General features: G+C 40.8%; 2 protein-coding genes across 5 annotated transcripts in view; one reads left to right on the top strand and one right to left on the bottom strand.

Annotated features, from left to right (window-relative positions):
* cep85l (centrosomal protein 85, like) overlaps positions 1-5961 on the top strand; it is a 52934-nt gene extending 46973 nt beyond the window's left edge. For both annotated transcript variants that reach the window (XM_061900358.1, XM_061900357.1), the window contains exon 13: positions 4419-5961. In XM_061900358.1, coding sequence (XP_061756342.1) covers positions 4419-4573 — 155 coding nt within the window. In that variant the 3' untranslated portion in view covers positions 4574-5961. The remainder of the gene's footprint in view (positions 1-4418) is intronic.
* gopc (golgi-associated PDZ and coiled-coil motif containing) overlaps positions 1605-20316 on the bottom strand; it is a 38946-nt gene continuing 20234 nt past the window's right edge. For 2 of the 3 annotated variants that reach the window (XM_061900359.1, XM_061900361.1), the window contains 5 exons: positions 16751-16916; positions 16585-16680; positions 12674-12838; positions 12426-12591; positions 11074-11323 (listed from right to left, as the gene is read on the bottom strand). In XM_061900359.1, the coding sequence (XP_061756343.1) occupies positions 11205-11323; positions 12426-12591; positions 12674-12838; positions 16585-16680; positions 16751-16916 (712 nt within the window). In that variant the 3' untranslated portion in view covers positions 11074-11204. Of the gene's footprint in view, positions 4613-11073; positions 11324-12425; positions 12592-12673; positions 12839-16584; positions 16681-16750; positions 16917-20316 lie in introns of those variants that run through there. The other variant, XM_061900360.1, reaches the window with a different exon arrangement.

The following is a 20316-nucleotide window of genomic DNA, read 5'->3' as shown; positions in this document are numbered from 1 at the left end:
TTGTCGTTCACAATCATTATGAGTAGGGATGTCCCGATCCAGGTTTTTGCACTTCCGATCCGATACCGATATTGTTTTTGCACTTCCGATCCGATACCGATACTGGCCTATCCAAGCATGTATTAAAGTTTAAAGTTATTTAGCCTACTTAGTTGTCACATTCATGTTGAAAAGGGTTTTAATACTCTTGATAACAACTAGCCAGCTGAATTAGGTGAGTTTGAATAATACACAATGGTTGGTATTCAAGGATAGACACAAAATAGAAAAAATTATACATGACAAGTGCAAATAATGCTGTAAACATTATTTCAAAAAGCAAAACACACAAACAACCTGAGTGGGATAAAATGTCTATAACTCAGCATCAATACTTGCTCTTGAACAAGTGTAAAGTTCCAAAAAAAAAAAAAATCTATCTACACACTCTTTTCTATTGTTTGCCCCAATCAGGGGGGGGGGCAAACAATTGAAGTCCGAGCATAACGGGGAGATTCTTTCTAACCAAGACGACCACTTCAAGATGCTCAGGTGTCAGCCTGCTCCTGTGTTCATCTATGATGAGTGCTAAAAAGCCTCTCACTCGCAAAAGTCATTAAAATGTCTTACAACTTTACCACTACGCTTGACTTTATTGTGGCATGTTTTGCACACCACCTCTTCATCTTTTTCGTTTTGTAGGGTAAAATAATCCCCCACAGCTGACATTTTTACCGTAACTTTTAATTCACACGGTTAAAACACAGACCTTTGGATGTGTTGAAGGTGTGCTGGAAAATGCAGAACGGAGCGTAGGAAGCAGCAGAAGAGTGGAATGTATTATTTAAATCAGTGCATTGAATAACACAGGCCAGATTTTTTTTCAAAACAGATACACATTTTTGGGCAAATATCGGCGGCCGATCCGATCCAAATATCGGATCGGGACAACCCTAATTATGAGTAGAGATGTCCGATAAAAAAATGCTTAAAAATGTAATAACGGAAATTATTGGTATCGGTTTCAAAAAGTAAAATTTATGACTTTTTAAAACCACGCTATGCGTACACGGACGTAGGGAGAAGTACAGAGCGCCAATAAACCTTAAAGGCACTGCTTTTGCGTGCCGGCCCAGTCACATAATATCTACGCCTTTTTTTACACCTACAAGTGAATGCAAGGCATACTTGGTCAACAGCCATACAGGTCACACTGAGGGTGGCCGTATAAACAACTTTAACACTGTTACAAATAAGCGCCACACTGTGAACCCACACCAAACAAGAATGACGAACACATTTCGGGAGAACATCTGCACCGTAACACAACAGAACAAATTTTCCCCCTTGCAGCACTAACTCTTCTGGCACGCTGCAATATACACCCGGCCCTACCCCTTGCCCTCCCCCCAGCACCGCCCACCTGAACCCAAATTCCAAGCTGCTGTTTTGAGGCATGTTAAAAAAAAAATGCACTTTGTGACTTCAATAATAAATATGGCAGTGCCATGTTGGCATTTTTTTTTCCATAGCTTGAGTTGATTTATTTTGGAAAACCTTGTTACATTGTTTAATGCAGTGTCCCCAACCACAATTGGTACCGGACAGCACAAGAAATAAAAAAATAAAATTCTTATTTTTTTATTATTATTAAATCAACATAAAAAAATACAATATATACATTATATATCAATATAGATCAATCCAGTCTGCAGGGATACAGTCCACAAGCACACGATTGTATTTCTTTATGAAAAAAAAAAAAAAATAAAAATAAAAATAAAAACCCTGATCCGTGGGACAAAAGCTACAAAAAGGTTGTGGACCACTGGTTTAATGCATCCAGCAGGGCATCACAACAAAATTATGCATAATAATGTGTTAATTCCACGAGGGTATATATCGGTATCGGTTGTTGTCGGTATCGGTAAGAGTTGACAATATCGGATATCGGCAAAAAAGCCATTATTGGACATCCTTAATTATGAGAGACAAGAAGACAAAGGGTTTCTTTTTTACTTTTTGTATTCTAACATATTAAAAATCGTCTCGTTCTCAGTGACCAAGTAATGGGAGCAATCAAATCTACCTTTAAATCACTTTAAAAATCCATTCAAAAACCGTCAACAATACTTCATTTAACTTCCTGTAACCTGCATAATAACCAGGGGTAACACCTTTCACTTTAAGTTAAAGTTAAAGTACCAATGATTGTCACACACACACACACACTTGGTGTGGTGAAATGTGTCCTCTGCATTAGACCCATCCCCTTATTCACCCCCTGGGAGGTGAGGGGAGCAGTGAGCAGCAGCTGAGGCCGCGCCCGGGAATCATTTTTGGTGATTTAACCCCCAATTCCAACCCTTGATGCTGAGTGCCAAGCAGGGAGGTAATGGGTCCCATTTCTATATTCTTTGGTATGACTCGGCCGGGGTTTGAACTCACAACCTACCGTGGTCAGGGTGGACACTTTGACCACTAGGCCACTAAGCAAGTGACTTTGTCGCCTAGGTTACCCGACAATGGGCCTGCTAAGAGGCCATAGATTTCTGACAATTTGGTGGCTTTGTTCTTATTTCTGCAGGACACAACCCGACAAACTTGCCAGTTTAAAGAACCACACACACACACGCTAGTCCCAACGAAAGTGTCATTGCGCCGTCTTTCTTACTTGTTGTGGATTCTCTGCATGGAGTGAGAAGAGAAACTGCAATATCAACTATTTAACAGAACGTCGTCTTTAGTTTTGATGCAGACATGCAGCGGGTTTAATGAGTTGCTTTCCAAGGTGTGTTCAATAGTTTATACAATACTGCCATCTAGTGTCTCAAATCTGCAATTGTCTTCCAATCTACTTCATTTTATTACCACCACATTAGATTTTTCTAAAGAAATAAACCAAAATAACATATATAGTTCTAAACAAACCAGCTCATAAACTTACAATAAAACATGCTTTTATTTAGTGAAAGTATAATTCTGTAGCCATATTTGATGCTACGGGACGGCATGGCACAGTGAAAGAGTGGCCGTGTGCAACCCGAGGGTCCCTGGTTCCATCCCCACCTAGAACCAACCTCGTCACGTTCGTTGTGTCCTGAGCAAGACACTTCACCCTTGCTCCTGATGGGTGCTGGTTAGCGCCTTGCATGGCAGCTCCCTCCATCAGTGTGTGAATGTGTGTGTGAATGTGGAAGTAGTGTCAAAGCGCTTACCTTGAAGGTAGAAAAGCGCTATACAAGTACAACCCATGTATTTATTTATTTACATCCATGATGTGCTTAGCGACCAGTAAGCACTCGAACACGCAACCAAAGGCGCAACTTATTACCCTCATTTTGAAAGAAATTATGACTTTTGTGTGAAGTCTGTCAACTGTGGTGGCTGCCTCCAAATATTTGTAATCACTGTATGTATCTTTCATGTATTATTCTAACTAGAGATGTCCGATAATATCAGACTGCCGATATAATCAGCCGAATAATGCTTTAAAACGTGACATCGGAAATTATCGGTATCTGTTTCAAAAACTTAAAATTTATGACTTTTAAAAACGCCGCTGTACAGAGTTGTACACGGACTTGGGATCTTTATATTAATATATATATATATATATATATATATATATATATATATGTATTAAACCTTACAGGCACTGCCTTTGCGTGCCAGCCCAATCACATGATATCTACGGCTTTTCACACACACAAGTGAATGCAAGGCATACTTGGTCAACAGCCATACAGGTCACACTTTAGGGTGGCTGTATAAACAACTTTAACACTGTTACAAATATGCGTCACACTGTGAACCCACACCAAACAAGAATGACAAACACATTTCATGTGTACATCCACACCGTAACACAACAGAACAAATACCCAGAACCCCTTGCAGCACTAACTCTTCCGGGACGCTACCACATACACCCCCTGCTACAACCCACCTCAACCTCCTCATGCTCTCTCAGGCAGAGCATGTCCCAAATTCCAAGCTGCTGTTTTGAAGCATGTTAAACAAAATTAGGCATAATAATGTGTTAATGCTACGACTGTATATATTGGTATCGGTAAGAGTTGGACAATACTGGATATTGGCAAAAAAGCCATTATATGACGTCTCTAATTATGAGAGAGAAGAAGATAAAGGTTGTTGTTTTTCTTTTTGCATTCTAACATATAAAAATTGGCTCGTTCTTAGTGGGAGCTACAATATAACCCCCCCCCCACACACACACACACACCAACAACGCCGCCGCCTCCTCCTGAATTCGGAGGTCTCCATGTTGGCAAGTATGCTCACAACTGGCAGTTTTCACTCACTTGGTCAGGAAGAAAAAAAACTAGGCATTATGCCTCCATTTTAACTGTCTGTGTGTGTGTGTGTGTGTGTGTGCGTGCGTGCGTGCGTGCGTGCGTGCGTGCGTGCGTGCGTAGCCTTCAACGTTCCTGCAGAGGACAGCAAGAGCGTGGACGTGCAGGAGGAAGCGACGTTGAAAGTGACCGAGGTCGGCCAGCTGAGGAAAGGCGTTGAGGAGCTGAGGAACAACATTGCCGACTGTTACGCCCACTTTGTGGTCACCAGTAAGTGACCAGCAGGAGGAGGAGGAGGATGACCAAGTTCCACCCAGCTATGCAAAAAGAAAACGCGTAATTACAGTCGTCCAGTTCAACTCAGGGTGATTAGTCAGCATTTTTCACACTTGTGCAATCACTCGGGACAAAGGAGAGCTTGAATTCAATGTGAAAGTGAAGCCAATGAAAAGCACAAAGAGAAAATAGGCTTCAAAGGGACTATGCAGGGCTTGTGCTTACAGGAGTTGTACATAATAGTTTTACAGGTGACATCACGGCTGGCCGTGTCACGCCAAAAACCTTCCCCCCGGAAGAAATTTGGTGTGACAGCCCCTCTAATGCCTGAAGGACCCTAATGAGGGTGGAAGGACCTCAAAGCAGCCCACACGGCTGCCTGTTTTTAAAAGCATTATAATTGGCTGATTGTCATTAGTGAAAACTAACTGTGAGGAAAAAATATTCAAGCTATTTTTGCTTCGCTAAGTTTGCAGCTGTAACCCTTAAGAGTCATATAACTTGGTATTATCACGCCCTCATTGAGGTCCTTCAGGCATTAGAGGGGCTGTCACGCCAAATGTCTTTTTGTAGGGGGGAAGAAATTTGGCGTGACAACCGCAAGTGTGAGGTCCAAAGTCATTTTAGGGGGGTATGCCGTTTTCTCAGTATTAGGACATGCTGTAAAATAAGCTAAGAATAAAGTCAAAATATGAAAACAAAGCCATAATTTCCAAGAATAAAGTGGAAGTATTTGTGAGTGAAGTCATTGCCAGGAAAATGTCAGATTTAGATGGAGGGCAGCTTACATATTTTAGGGTTTGTTGTCGTTTTTAAAATGACTTTTTTTTTTTTTTTTTTTTATCCGTTCAATGGAATACTATCTTCTTCTCAGCGCGGCATAGAACACTCTAAAAGTTGAGTGTCCAGCAATGGTCGGACACACTAACTCAAAGTGATGGCTGAGAAGAAGCAGTAAACAAAAAAAAAGGTGGTGTCATTCTTCTCCAAGATTGTATTGTGGTCAGTATTATTTTATTACTTTAATCGCTCACTGATCTTTATTAGGAGTCATTTATTAATCAACATTTTCTTTTAAGGGAATATTTAAGTGATGCAGCACATTAGTTTGGCATCATGCTAACGTATTTTAATGTTTACTACAGCCAAAGGAAACAAAATGACTTGTGTAATTTTCGGTCAGTGGAGATATTTTTTTGATTTATTAAATCAATGAGATTAATTTGATTCATAAAGTGTATGTTTTATTCATTATTTGCGTGTTTTAACAATGCTTCTCTGTATAACTTAATGTTTCTTCTACTGTTAAAAAGTAAAAATTTAACAAAGATTCATGTTCTTAATGGTTCCACTCCTCCTTGTACACTTGAATAAATATATTTTTATAAAAGCCCGGACTGATTTACTGCATTTCATCAAAACATTTTATTTCACCAACTGCAACTTCCAGTTTTACCACATTGACACAAAACTGTTTGCGTTCTTAAAATCCCAAAATGAAACCCTTTTAACTACTGGAGCTTCATATCTTATTTCAAGGCTGAATATATTTACATGTTTTATATTCTAGTTTCTTAAAAATAGCCACCCTTGGCTCTGATTACTGCTTTGCACACTCTTGGTATTCTCTTGATGAGCTTCAAAAGGTAGTCACCTGATGTGGTTTTCACTTCGCAGGTGTGCTTGAAGCTCATCCAGAGAATGCCAAGAGTGCAAAGCGGTAACCAGAGAGCAAAGGGTGGCTATTTTGAAGAAACTAGAATATAAAACAGGTTTTCAATTATTTCACCTTTTTTTATTAATAAGTACATTACTCCACATTCATAGTTTTGATGCCTTCAGTGACAATCTACAATGTAAATAGTCATGAAAATAAAGGAAACCCATTGAATGAGTAGAAGGTGTGTCCAAACTTCTGGCCTGTACTGTATGAAAGGTGCTAAGTGACGGGGTGCACTATCCACTCTAGCCGCCAGTTGGCAGTAGAGAGTTCCATCCATCCATTTTCTGCTGCTTGTCCCTTTTGGAGAGGCTGGAGTTGGGGCCCTACTTTCAGACAGTGTGACATGTTTTGGTGGGGCACAGGGTTCCAGCAGGTTTACCCGGGGAATGGGATGCCTTTTGGGGCCCTATTTTCCCACAGTTTCGCATATTTTGGTGGAACAGAGGGTTCCAGCAGGTTTCCCCAGGGAATGAAATGCCTTTTGGGGCTCTATTTGCAGACAGTTTGATGTGTTTTGGTGGAGCAAATGGTTCCAGCAGGTGTTCCTGGGGAGTAGGAGGCCTTTTGGGGCCCTATTTTCAAACAGTTTGACGTATTTGGTGCGGCAGAGAATTCCGGCAGGTGTTCCCAGGGAGTGGGAGGCCTTTTGGGGCCCTATTTTCAGACATTTTGCCGTGTTTTGGTGGGGCTGAATGTTCCTGCAGGTGTTCCCAGGGAGTGGGAGGCCTTCTGCAGCCCTATTTTCAGACATTTTGCCGTGTTTTGGTGGGGCTGAGTGTTCCCAGGGAGTGGGAGGCCTTTTGGGGCCCTATTTTCAGACAGTTTCGCATATTTTGGTGGGCAGAGGATTCCAGCAGATGTCTCTGGGAAATGGGATGCCTTTTGGGGTCCTATTTTTCGACATTTTTGCGTATTTTGGTGGGGAAGAGGGTTCCAGCAGGTGTTTCCAGGGAGTGGGAGGCCTTTTGGGGCCCTATTTTCAGGCAGTTTGACATATTTGATGGGGCATAGGGTCCCAGCAGGTGTTCCCTGGGAATGGGAGGCCTTTTATGGGCCCTATTTTCAGACTGTTTGGCGTATTTGTGTGAGGCAGAGGAGTCCAGCATTTGTTACCGAGGAGTTTAACTACTGTTTAAAAAAAATACTGCCCTGGAATGACTCGCAGCGGTAGGGAAGGCCTAAAAAAGGAGCTGACTCCCAGCTGCACTCGGGAGGCAGTCAGTCGTTATATAGAGTGGCACTTACCATCATTTTCAGCAGACTTCATTACACAAGGGCTTCACGGTGGCAGAGGGGTTAGTGCGTCTGCCTCACATTACGAAGTCCCTGTAGTCCTGGGTTCAAATCCAGGCTCGGGAGCTTTCTGTGTGGAGTTTGCATGTTCTCCCCGTGAATGCGTGGGTTCCCTCCGGGTACCCTGGCTTCCTCCCACTTCCAAAGACATGCACCTGGGGATAGGTTGATTGGCAACACTAAATTGGCCCTAGTGTGTGAATGTGAGTGTGAATGTTGTCTATCTGTGTTGGCCCTGCGATGAGGTGGCGACTTGTACAGGGTGTACCCCGCCTTCCGCCCGATTGTAGCTGACATAGGCGCCAGCGCCCCCCGCAACCCCAAAAAAGGGAATAAGCGGTAAAAAATGGATGGATGGATTCATTACACAATGATTAACCCCTCTTCCTCTCACCCAGGAATGGGGCCACCATGAATCCCTTCCCTACTGAACCAATAACAAAAAGCGTCAGTATAAACAAAAGCAAACACAGATCACATGACTGCAAAAGAAGGTCAGTGAGTTTTTGGTTTACTGAGATCTGCACTGGACAAGTCTGCAGTGTCGGGGTCAGTTCAACTTAGAATAAAATGACAAAAGAATCAAAACAAACACATGGTTGTAATATTGTCAACTGTATTGCATCACACCAGGATTATCAGACATAAATTGGGTAAAAAAGGGTCCATGATGCCATATAAATATGATTTTTTTTTTACGTGTTACTTGGGGAGGTTAGCCGTTTTTATCTGTAACATGCTTTGTTTATGGAGGGAATCAAGGGCGCGTACTAAAACGTGGCCAATCGTACTTCACTTGGCGAGTGTGAGGGCTTTGGTCCCTGATTTTCTGGAACACTTGCCCTCCTGTGGTGGGACAGAGCATCTTGGAAGTCGACCATGACAGCCAGCATGGGAATAGCACGGCTGCAGTCGACAAGCAAACAGGCCCAAGGACAAAACGTTGAGTGTAATCAGATGCAAGGCTTCTCTGCCATTTTGACATCAAGGCCCAACTTTTACAAATATTAACTTTGAGTTAGAAATCTTAATCATATTCAATAATGATATCTATTTAACACATAAACCTTAAGCTTACTTAGGTCAGGATCATTGGGAAAAATAAATACGTACAAATGTGTTGCTAAAATAAATTAAACTAATATGTTTCTTACATAAACTAAAGTGCAACTGAAAATATTTAGTCATATTTTTTGCGCAGAAGAAACGTTTGTTTGCTGTAGTAATTACTGCCACAAGTGGTGGAAAGATGTGTGACAACAGAGTACCACTGCGGACCACCGCTGAGAAAGGTATTTTTCAGCGGCCCTCATTTTTAAGAAACACTCATCTGAATGAATCCTTGTGTTGGTGCTTGGGCCCGTTAGCTTGTTTCCTCACCGCCACTTCTAAACTGTTTACTCGGAGTTCTCCATCCATCCATGCATTTTCTCTTTGTTTCTTCAATGAATTGTGTTGGTTCTTGATCTTGATCTGTAAATGTTTTAATTTGCTGTACCAGCATTAAGCAAGCGTCCTATGGGTTTAGTTTTTGGATTTTTCTTTTAGGCTTCATATTTAATTTCAGTGATGAATTGTGTTGGTTAAAGCAAAAATATATAACACTACTCTTTATACCATATCTGGGCCACTTGGCGCCTAAAGCCCACCATGTATGGCTCATGTGGGCGCACTCTTGGCATTCTCTCGTTGAGCTTCAAGCACACCTGTAAAGTGGAAACCATTTCAGGTGACTACCTCATCGAGAGAATGCCAAGAGTCTGCAATGCAGTAATCAGAACAAAGGGTTGCTATTTTGAAGAAACTGGACTATAAAACATGTTCTCAGTTATTTCACCTTTTTCTGTTAAGTACATAACTCCACATGTGTTCATTCATAGACAATCTAAATTGTCATAAAAATAAAGAAAACGCATTGAATGAGTGTGTCCAAACTTTTGGCTTGTATTGTGTATATATATATATATATATATATGAAGAAGACGAAGTGGCTGGGGAGAGGGAAGTCTGGGTTTCCCTGCTTAGGCTGTTGCCCCCGCGACCCGACCTCGGATAAGCGGAAGATGATGGATGGATATATATATATATATATATATATATATATATATATACACACACACACACACAGACGAAGTGGCTGGGGAGAGGGAAGTCTGGGTTTCCCAGCTTAGGCTGTTGCCCCCGCGACCCGACCTCGGATAAGCGGAAGATGATGGATGGATGGATATATATATATATATATATATATATATATATATATATATATATATATATATACATATATATATACACACACACAAACACACACACACATATATCCACACATATATACATACATACATATACACATGCATATATACATACATACATATATACACAAGGATATATACATACATATATATACGTATATACATATATATACGTATATACATATATATATATATATATACGTATATATGTATATACATATATATATGTATATACATATATATATGTATATACATATATACGTATATATATATATATATATGTATATACGTATATATATATATATGTATATACATATATACGTATATATATGTATATACGTATATGCGTATATATATATACGTATATGCGTATATATATATACGTGTATATATATATATATATACGTATATATATACGTATACGTATATATATATATATATACGTATGTGTGTATATATATGTATGTATATGTATATATATACGTATACGTATATATACATACATATATATATATATATATATATATATATATATATATATATATATATATATATATACATACATATATATACATACATATATATATATATATATATATATATATATATATATATATATATATATATATATACACACACACACACACACACACACACGTTAGGTCAGGTAAAAACACAGAGGCTATTTCATCCCTACAAGCCTGTTTAGCAGGTTTCCTTGCTCTTCTCCCCGGCGAAACAGGCTTGTAGGGATGAAATAGCCTCTGTGTTTTTTCCTGACCTAACAAATATTCCGCTCTACCCAAATATGGTTCCACTGTCGTCCACGCAAAGTAGTGACTAACAAAACCACTCCCTGTAGATGATTAATACTAACCAACACAATCTATCATAGAAATATAATATGAAAGCTTAAAAATACCCTAAAGTCAAACCTGCAGCACACTAAAGTGTTTAAAAAGACGTGTTACTTAAATGATCCAATTACTTCCCTCACAAGTAGTTTAACGGCTACCAATTATCGGGGCGACTCCAAGTAAGACTCCAAACAACCCCTAAAGTCAGAGAAGTAAAAGAGCATAATAGAATAGATCCCTCGTGATGATCATTTTGAGTGGCGGCCAGCAGTACGAGTGGCCTTGTGGGAGTATGACCATGTGGTCTCTTTGCTAGGTCCTCAGCACAATAACCATGCCAGACAATCAAGACCCTGCGCTAGGTAAACTTCCTGTCCAAACCCGTGCAAACCCTTTAATGTCCCTGTTAAACATGGACAGAGAAGGAAGGACGACATACTGCTTCTGCGTGTGGATTCAGTACTTGAATTTGCACAATACAACTCCTGCATGCTGCGCACCCGGTCGTCTTCTACGAGGAGGTCTGAGCGTCGGGAGGCATGGAGGGAGTCTCCTCTGATGGCGTCTCGCTGCAGAGTCCTGCATCGCCGTTCTCCGCACTCTTGTTCACTGACATCTTCTCCAGAGCAGCTGAGGGAGAAAACACACCTTTGTCAGAGAGCATGAGGAGGTTGAAGTGGGCGGGGGTGGGGGGTAGGAGGTAGCGGGGGGTGTATATTGTAGCGTCCTGGAAGAGTTAGTGCTGCAAGGGTGTCTGGGCATTTGTTCTGTTGTGTTTATGTTTAGTTACGGTGCGGATGTTCTCCCTGAATGTGTTTGTCAATCTTGGTTGGTGTAGGTTCACAGTGTGGCGCATATTTGTAACAGTGTTTAAGTTGTTTATACGGCCACCTTCAGTGTGACCTGTATGGCTGTTGACCAAGTATGCATTGCATTCACTTGTGTGTGTGAAAAGCTGTAGATATTATGTGATTGGGCCGACACGCAAAGGTAGTGCCTTTAAGGCACGACCCAAGATTGTTGTCTGGGTGGAAGTCCGGAGAATGGTTGCCCCGGGAGATTTTCGGGAAGGGCACTGAAATTCGGGAATCTCCCGGGAAAATCGGGAGGGTTGGCAAGTATGACTGGGTGACACAACTGCTCTGTACTTCTCCCTGTACCCCTCCGTACAGCGGCGTTTTAAAAAAAAGTCATACATTTTACTTCTTGAAACCGATAATTTCCGGTACTACATTTTAAAGCTTTTATCGGCAGTCAAATATTATTGGACATCACTACGTTGCATTGTACAGTCCGGAAAACACGGTACATTGACGAAGTGAAGTGAAGTGAATTATATTTATATAGCGCTTTTTCTCTAGTGACTCAAAGCGCTTTACATAGTGAAACCCAATATCTAAGTTACATTCAAACCAGTGTGGGTGGCTCTGGGAGCAGGTGGGTAAAGTGTCTTGCCCAAGGACACAACAGCAGTGACTAGGATGGCGGAAGCGGGAATCGAACCTGCAACCCTCAAGTTGCTGGCACGGCCGCTCTACCAACCGAGCTAAACTGCCCAAGGACGACATTGTAAATGTTTTTGACAGCAAGTAAAAGGTAGAAAAAAGTTGTTTTGTCACTTAAATATAGTCACATTTGTTTTTATAATAATAATATCATTAGTAGCATCGATTGTAGTATTGTGCTTCGGCGACATCGATCCATCACTTTATGGGTGTTAATATGGACACACCTTGTAACGATGCTGAGCCACCATTAGGCGGCCCATTGTCGTTCTCCTCCAGCTCATCCAGGTAGAGTCTGTAGCGATGGCCGTTGTCATCTTCATACTCCACGTTCTCGTCATCGCTGTCGACCTCTGGAGCCACGTACACCACTTCGAACTCGATCTGCCCCGACTGGTATGGAAAAGAAAGGCAAAGATGGCTTGGGAGAAAAGTATGTGTATGTGTCCTGTGCATGCAAGTGAACGGGCGATACCTGCTGGGAGAGAATGGTGACAGCCTCCTTGTGTTTGGCGTCTCTCAGGTTAATGCTGTTAACCGCCAAGACGGCGTCTCCAACATGCAAACCACCACATCTGTCAGCAGGCTGGCCTGGGTGGATCTCGGAGATGAGAATAGGAACACCGTGCTCCTTTCCCCCCTAAAACACACACACACATACTGGTTATCAGTTGGAATGGGAACCAAGTTTTTGATCCATCACTTGTGGAGACCACCCTTTCTACAAGTTGTGGAGGCATAAAAAAATGAGGTAAAATAGTTAGCCAGTTAGCTCATACACATCTTTAAATCTCTGGATTGATGAAGCACTGTGCTGATCATGCTTCCTGCGGACCTTGAGGAAAAAAGAGTTAATATGGTTCATGGGGACAAAATTTTAATAATTTGGCATAATTCACACAAATTTGTAGGTGAGGACCATTTAAAAAAAAAGTTCAAATTAAATGATCTCAGAATACAGCACAACAGCTGTCCTGTCCTATAGGAAGTTTCACCACTTAAATGTTAAAGCAAACCCTGCATCTTCTGTGACATTACTGAAAACTGCTCTTTAGCATGATGAAGTCGTCTGCAACTCCAACTACCATATATAGAAGGATGGACAATTCTGAATGTGAATCATACTTTAAGGTAATAATTTTTTATAATCATGCTGTATGAAAATGGCATCTTTAGGAACACTAAACCAGATTTTGTTTTTGGAAAAATATATTAGTTTTAACTAAGGATGGATATCATACAGAATCATAGTGCTATTAATGCCAGGATAACAAATGTTTCACTTTTTACTTAGGCATCTTCAGAATGGATCTGACTATCATTTAAAAAGGGTTCCCCTTAGGGGACCTGTTTTTTTTTTGTCCCCATACCATCAGAGGTCCCCTAAAGGTGACTGTGTAAATAGAGCGATGTCCCCATTAAGTAAGCATTGCCAGAACACACACACAATGTTACACTTTTGTTCAAAATTTGAAGACCAGTTGAAAAATGGCAGAAATTTACATCATGCACTGTTGGATATTAGGTTCTGAAATACAGCTTCAGCACACAAAAAGAAGAAATGGGAGTAAGCCGTAAACATTTGAGTTATTGAAAACAAGCATTAAACTGAAATTAAAACATATATGAGATTTTTGTAAACATATATATATATATATATATATATATATATATATATATATATATATATATATATATATATATATATATAAAAAACAAAAAAAGATAGCCAAAATGTTTACAAAAATTTACAGTACAGGCCAAAAAGTTGGACACCACTTCTCATTCAATGGGTTTTATTTATTTTCATGACTATTTAGATAGTAGATTGTCACTGAGGGCATCAAAACTATGAATTAACGCAGTTACGTACGTACTTAACAAAAAAAAGTTGAAATAACTGAAAACATGTTTTATATTCTAGTTTCTTCAAAATAGACACACTTTGCTCTGATTACTGCTTTGCACACTCTTGGCATTCACTCAAGAGGTAGTCACCTGAAATGGTTTTCACTTCACAGGTCTCCCGTTCTAAAGGCAAAACCCAGTAACTCAATTTTGGTCAAAACTGAGCTGATAATAATTTTGGAGTTCCTAGGTGATATTAGTGTATGCGATATTGTAATTTGTTTCGTAAGTAAGCTGTTACGCGCATGGCAGGACCTAGCAACTACCACACAACCGCGTAGATACAACAGAAAAACCTAGTATCTCAAGGGACCAATCGGAGCTTCTTTGTCAGTCGCCTTATTGTCTTTAATGAGACATTTGCACGATTGGGGGCCGACGGTCAACCTGATTATGTGATATTATGGCACGAGGGGATATTTGGAAGATTGGCCCAGGACGTTGCAAGGACCTTCATTAAAAGTATTGTTCTTGATTCTTCCCATTGCATACTCTTTTGGGCAGATAACTGTGGAGGTCAAAATAAAAACTGGACGCTGTACACGGCTCTTGCCCAATGTGCAAACGCAGAATGGGGCCCACCCGAGATTGTGATAAAATATCTGGAGAAAGGGCACACGTTCATGAGAGCAGATTCAATCTATGGCTCAATCGGCAAGAAAATGAAAGCTCAAGAAAACATCTGTACGTTTGATGACTTTGTAGATCTTTGTAAGACAGTGTCAAGATAGATTGGTTTTCCTTTGTTTTCTCAAAATCAGCTAGAAGTGAGTTACTAGGTTTTGCCTTTGGACGGGAGAGGTGTGCTTGAAGCTCATCGAGTGAATGCCAAGAATGTACAATGTCATGTCATTTTCTGCCAGGTATTCATTCACACAGGATCTTGTGTTGGCGAAGGCAAAAAAGATTTTTCTCTTATGTTTGTTCCGATTGGTCGTCCATCAAAACATGGACGATCCAAATGAAGGTTGTTACAGGTGCAGAGTGCAGTACAACCATCAGACGGCATCTGTGAGAGAAGGGTCTTAAGACCAAAACATCTACGAAGGCGAAATCTCTTTCAATGCCACAAAAATTGCCCGTTTAAAATATGCACGAGAACACCAAACATGGAATTCTCTGATGAGAAAACATCTAATTTTGGCGGTCCTGACGGCTCCCAACATTACAGGCATGACAAGGAGATCCCACCTGGGATGTTTTTTGCTGGGCACGGTGGAGGCGCCATCAGGACCTGGGTTCTTGTTCCTTTCATGGAGTTTCAGGTTGAGCAAGCGTGTCGTACGGCTGCTGGCTATGTGGAGATGTTGCAGGAAACATTCCTCATGACTGGTAAAGACTGCTTTTCCAACAACGCTGCAGTTCACAATGCTCGCCTGACCAAGGACTTCTTCCATAGGAATAACATCTCTCTTTAAACTACTCAGTGGCCTAGTGGTTAGAGTGTCCGCCCTGAGATTGGCAGGTTGTGAGTTCAAACCCCGGCTGAGTCATACCAAAGACTATAAAAATGGGACCCATTACCTCCCTGCTTGGCACTCAGCATCAAGGGTTGGAATTTGGGGTTAAATGACCAAAAATGATTCCCGGGCGCGGCACTGCTGCTGCCCACTGCTCCGCTCAACTCCCAGGGGGTGATCAAGGGGATGGGTCAAATGCAGAGGACAAATTTCACCACACCTAGTGTGTGTGTGACAATCATTGGTATTTTTAAATGTAACTTTTGGACCATCTTGAGTGCACCTGATATAAATCCAATTGGGAACAGTTGGGAATGGATGGAAAAGGAAGTTTACAAAAATGGACTCCAGTGGATTGGAGCAACATTCCCACTAACTAGAAACACTGGCATCAAGCAAGCGGAAAACCAACTTCTGAGGTGATTTTTTTTTTTTAGCTTTGATCTTACACTTTCAATCAAGTTGATCAAGAGCATATTTCAGTTTAATGCTCGTTGGCAATAAAATACTCACTCAACATATTGTCTCACTCCCATTTCTTCTTCTTGCACTAAGCTCTACTTAGGACCTTCTTAAGATCCAACAATGCAAAATGTAAATGCTTAAAATCTTTCAACTGATCTTATTAGTTTGGATCAGGAGTGTGTGCCAAATCTTCAGAGTTGAGTTTACAATACAAGGCTCCATTCATTGGTCCCTCAATGCAGACAAGATGGTGACTTAGGGCTCAGATTCACAGTGTTTGTACCTCCAAACACGGTGAGTCAAGTTGATGGCTCAAATTCGCCTCTCATGTCTCATCTGACCACATATCCGGTTCTCCCAAGCTGGTCTCATCCAAAAGTTTGGCAAACTTCAGATGTGCCTTTTCATGTGCTTTTGTGATCTGATGGACCTTTCAACCTTGATCTTAATATGTTAACAGAAATAAAGACCCTCTGAGACCCTCCAGTGTAATTCTTAGCTGATCCAACAGGACTCAGACTCATATATTCTATTTCTGGTTAGGTATGCTCACCGTGATGGAGATCCCCAGACCTTCATGGTCCTCTTTGACTAGGGACACCTTCCTGATAGGACCCACTCCTTGACTTTTCTTCAGCATGTCTGTGTCCTACAATCACAAGACCTCCGCTTCAAAAGCAGGATTCAGAAGTGACAATGTCAAAACTGCCGATACCCACATGTCCAACAGGCGAGGGAAGTGGTTTCTTTGGATCATTGCGCCCCCTGCATGCTCGGATGACAGTTTTGTGGCGGTGAAGGTGGATCTCAGCTTCCAATTGGTTCCACAACTTGTCGTGTGCCGGCCCTTTCATATCACGGCCCAGTAACTGGATCTGTTGCACCCTGGAATTAAATACCACAAATATTTGCAAAACAGATGAGATCTAGCGATCACATTTTTATCATCTGCATAACAGTGTAGACCAGTGGTTCTCAACCTTGTTGGAGGTACCAAACCCCACCAGTTTTATATGCGCATTCACCGAACCCTTCTTTAGTGAAAAATTAAAAAAAAAAAAATTCAAATTCAAGACAAAGTTATATATTTTTTTACTGGTGCACAAAATGAACCCTGCATGAACATCACCTTGTTCAAAGAACAAAACCAACACAGTGCATGAACTCACAACTAATTACACACCTGCAAATCAGATGGAACATTAGAGGGAACATTATTTTGGGGTAGCCATAATAACACTGATAGGGAGAAGTTTTTATTTACACGATGAGTCGGGTGTGTCTTGACCTTCGCGGTGGAGGCTCCGCCGAACCCCTGAGGACGACTCACCGAACTACTAGGGTTCGATCGAACCCAGGTTAAGAACCACTGGTGTAGACAAATTAGTGTCTTTTAGGCGGAAGGAGGCAGCAGATATTTTTGATGTTTTGGTCAGCTAGAAGCTTCCGAAGCCATTAGAATTGATTGGGGATGGTAATCGAAAACCGGTTCTTGGTTAGAACTGGCTCCCAGTGTTTTGATTCCTGGGAATAATTAGCCAGTTTTGTTAAAGAAGCACTAAAGCTGAAGACTAATTAGTGACAACAGGGCAACTTGCCATAAAAAAAGTGGATATATCATGAAAAAAGGGAATACCAGCAGAAACATTAGCACACATATGATGTGAAAACTTTGAATAAATGATGTTTTTTTGATCCCATCCGATCCGGAAGTGAATCTGCACAAGCAGCAACAGTGTTGATGTCAGTGTTGTACTTCAGGTAAACATGAAATGAATACTTCTCATGGCACATCATGATGAAACAGCATCAGACTGGCAGGTTGCACGCGTCCGTCTGAGATTTGTTCTTCACAGCCAAGACATTGTGCAAACTGCGTTTCCATATGAGTTGGGAAATTGTGTTAGATGTAAATATAAACGGAATACAATGATTTAAAAATATTTTCAACCCATATTCAGTTGAATATGCTACAAAGACAACATATTTGATGTTCAAACTGATAAACTTTTATTTTTTTTGCAAATAATCATTAACTTTAGAATTTGATGCCAGCAACACGTGACAAAGAAGTTGTGAAAGGTGGCAATAAATACTGATAAAGTTGAGGAATGCTCATCAAACACTTATTTGTAACATCCCACAGGTGTGCAGGCTAATTGGGAACAGTTGGGTGCCATGATTGGGTATAAAAACAGCTTCTCAAAAAATGCTCAGTCTTTCACAAGAAAGGATGGGGCGAGGTAACCCACTTTGTCCACAACTGTGTGAGCAAATAGTCAAACAGTTTAAGAACGTTTCTCAAAGTGCAATTGCAAGAAATTTAGGGATTTCAACATTTTTGGTCCATAATATCATGAAAAGGTTCAGAGAAACTGGAGAAATCCCTACACGTAAGCGGCATAGCCGGAAACCAACATTGAATGACCGTGACCTTCGATCCCTTAGACACTGTATCATAAACCGACATCAATCTCTAAAGCAGGGGTCTCAAACATGCGGCCTGCGGGCCAATTGCGGCCCGCGAGACGTTATTATGCGGCCCGCGCTTTGATATGACAATTTAATGTTGGAGCGGCCCGTGGGTTTAATATGAACGGTGCTTGATAGGTCATGCGTGCCAACGTCCCCAATTTTCCCGGGAGACCCCTGAAATTCAGGGCACCAATTCTCTCGAAGCCCCTGTCAATTTTTACCAGATCAAAAATATTCAGGGAGTGCCATAATGGCACTGCCTTTAGCGCCCCCTACATACTGAATTGACAGCGTGCAAGCCCAGTTGTATGTTACATCTGGCCATGTGAGATGCACGTGTGTTATTGCAAGATATATTTGATGAACAGCTACACACGTCACACTAGAGGTGGCCGTAAAAAAACTTTTAACACTGTAACAAATATGTGCCAGACTGTGAAGCCACACCAAACAAGAATGACAAACACATTTCGGGAGAACATTCGCATCGTAACACAACATAAAAGCACACCAGAACAATTACCCAGAATCCCATGCAGACCTAACTCTTCCGGGCTACAATATACACACTCCTGCTACCACCCAACCCCCATGCCCCCACCCTACCTACTTGCGTCGGTTGAGGTGTTGTATATTGTAGCCCTGCAAAGTGTTCTGGGTATTTGTTCTCTTGTGTTTAAGTTGTGTTAGGATGCGGAAATTCTCCCAAAAAGGGTTTGTCATTCTTGTTTGGTGTGGGTCCACAGTGTAGCGCATATTTGTAACAGTGTTAAAGTTGTTTATACGACACTCTCAGTGTGACCTGTATGGCTGTTGAACAAGTACGTCTTGCAGCCACTGACGTTGTTCTGCACAAGTCTCACACAACATGATACAGAGCCTGCACATTGGTTGTGTGATATAAAAGCGTGCGTGATGACATGTAGTGGAGCAGTAGTCTTCTTTAGGGGGTGTGCGGACCCCTGGAGGTACTTGAAGGTATGCCAAGGGACAAGTGAGATTTATTAAAAACATTCTAAAATAAACAGCAGCAATTCATAAATCCTTTATAAATATGTTTATTGAATAATACGTCAATGAAGTATGAATGTAAGTTCATAAACTGTGGAAAAATAATACAACAATCCAACATTCAGTATTGACAGCTAGACTTTTTGTGGACATGTTCCATAAATATTGATGTTAAAGATTTCTTTTTTTGTGAAGAAATGTTTAGAATTAAGTTCATGAATCCAGATGGATCTCTATTACAATCCCCAAAGAGGGCACTTTAAGTTGATGATTACTTCTATGTGTAGAAATCTTTATTTATAATTGAATCACTTGTTTATTTTTCAACAAGTTTTTTAGTTATTTTTTTTATTTTTTTGCAAATAGTTCAAAAAAGACCACTTCAAATGAGCAATATTTTGCACTGTTATAAAATTTAATAAATCAGAAACTGATGACATAGTGCTGTATTTTACTTCTTTATCTATTTTTTTCAAGCAAATATGCTTTGCTCTAATTAGGGGGTACTTGAATTAAAAAAATGTTCACAGGGGGTACATCACTGAAAAAAGGTTGAGAACCACTGTTATAGAGGACGTTAAAGGCAGTGCAGTCACGGCAGCCCTTAATAATGTCGGCCGGGTAAAAATTGGGAAAAATTCGGGAGAATGGTTGCACCGGTAGATTGTCGGGAGGTGCACTGAAATTCAGGAGTCTCCCGGAAAAATCGTGAGGATTGGCAAGTATGTAGCTAGGGGGGGAAAGCCATTCATAGAAGGTGAATTCATTAAAAAGTGCATGTTGGATTTTTTAAGAAATC

The sequence above is a fragment of the Nerophis ophidion genome, linkage group LG05 (assembly GCF_033978795.1).
Source record: "Nerophis ophidion isolate RoL-2023_Sa linkage group LG05, RoL_Noph_v1.0, whole genome shotgun sequence".
NCBI lineage: Eukaryota > Metazoa > Chordata > Actinopteri > Syngnathiformes > Syngnathidae > Nerophis > Nerophis ophidion.
The sequence above is the reverse complement of the archived record's forward strand: the minus strand, read 5'-3'. Positions and strand labels throughout refer to the sequence as shown.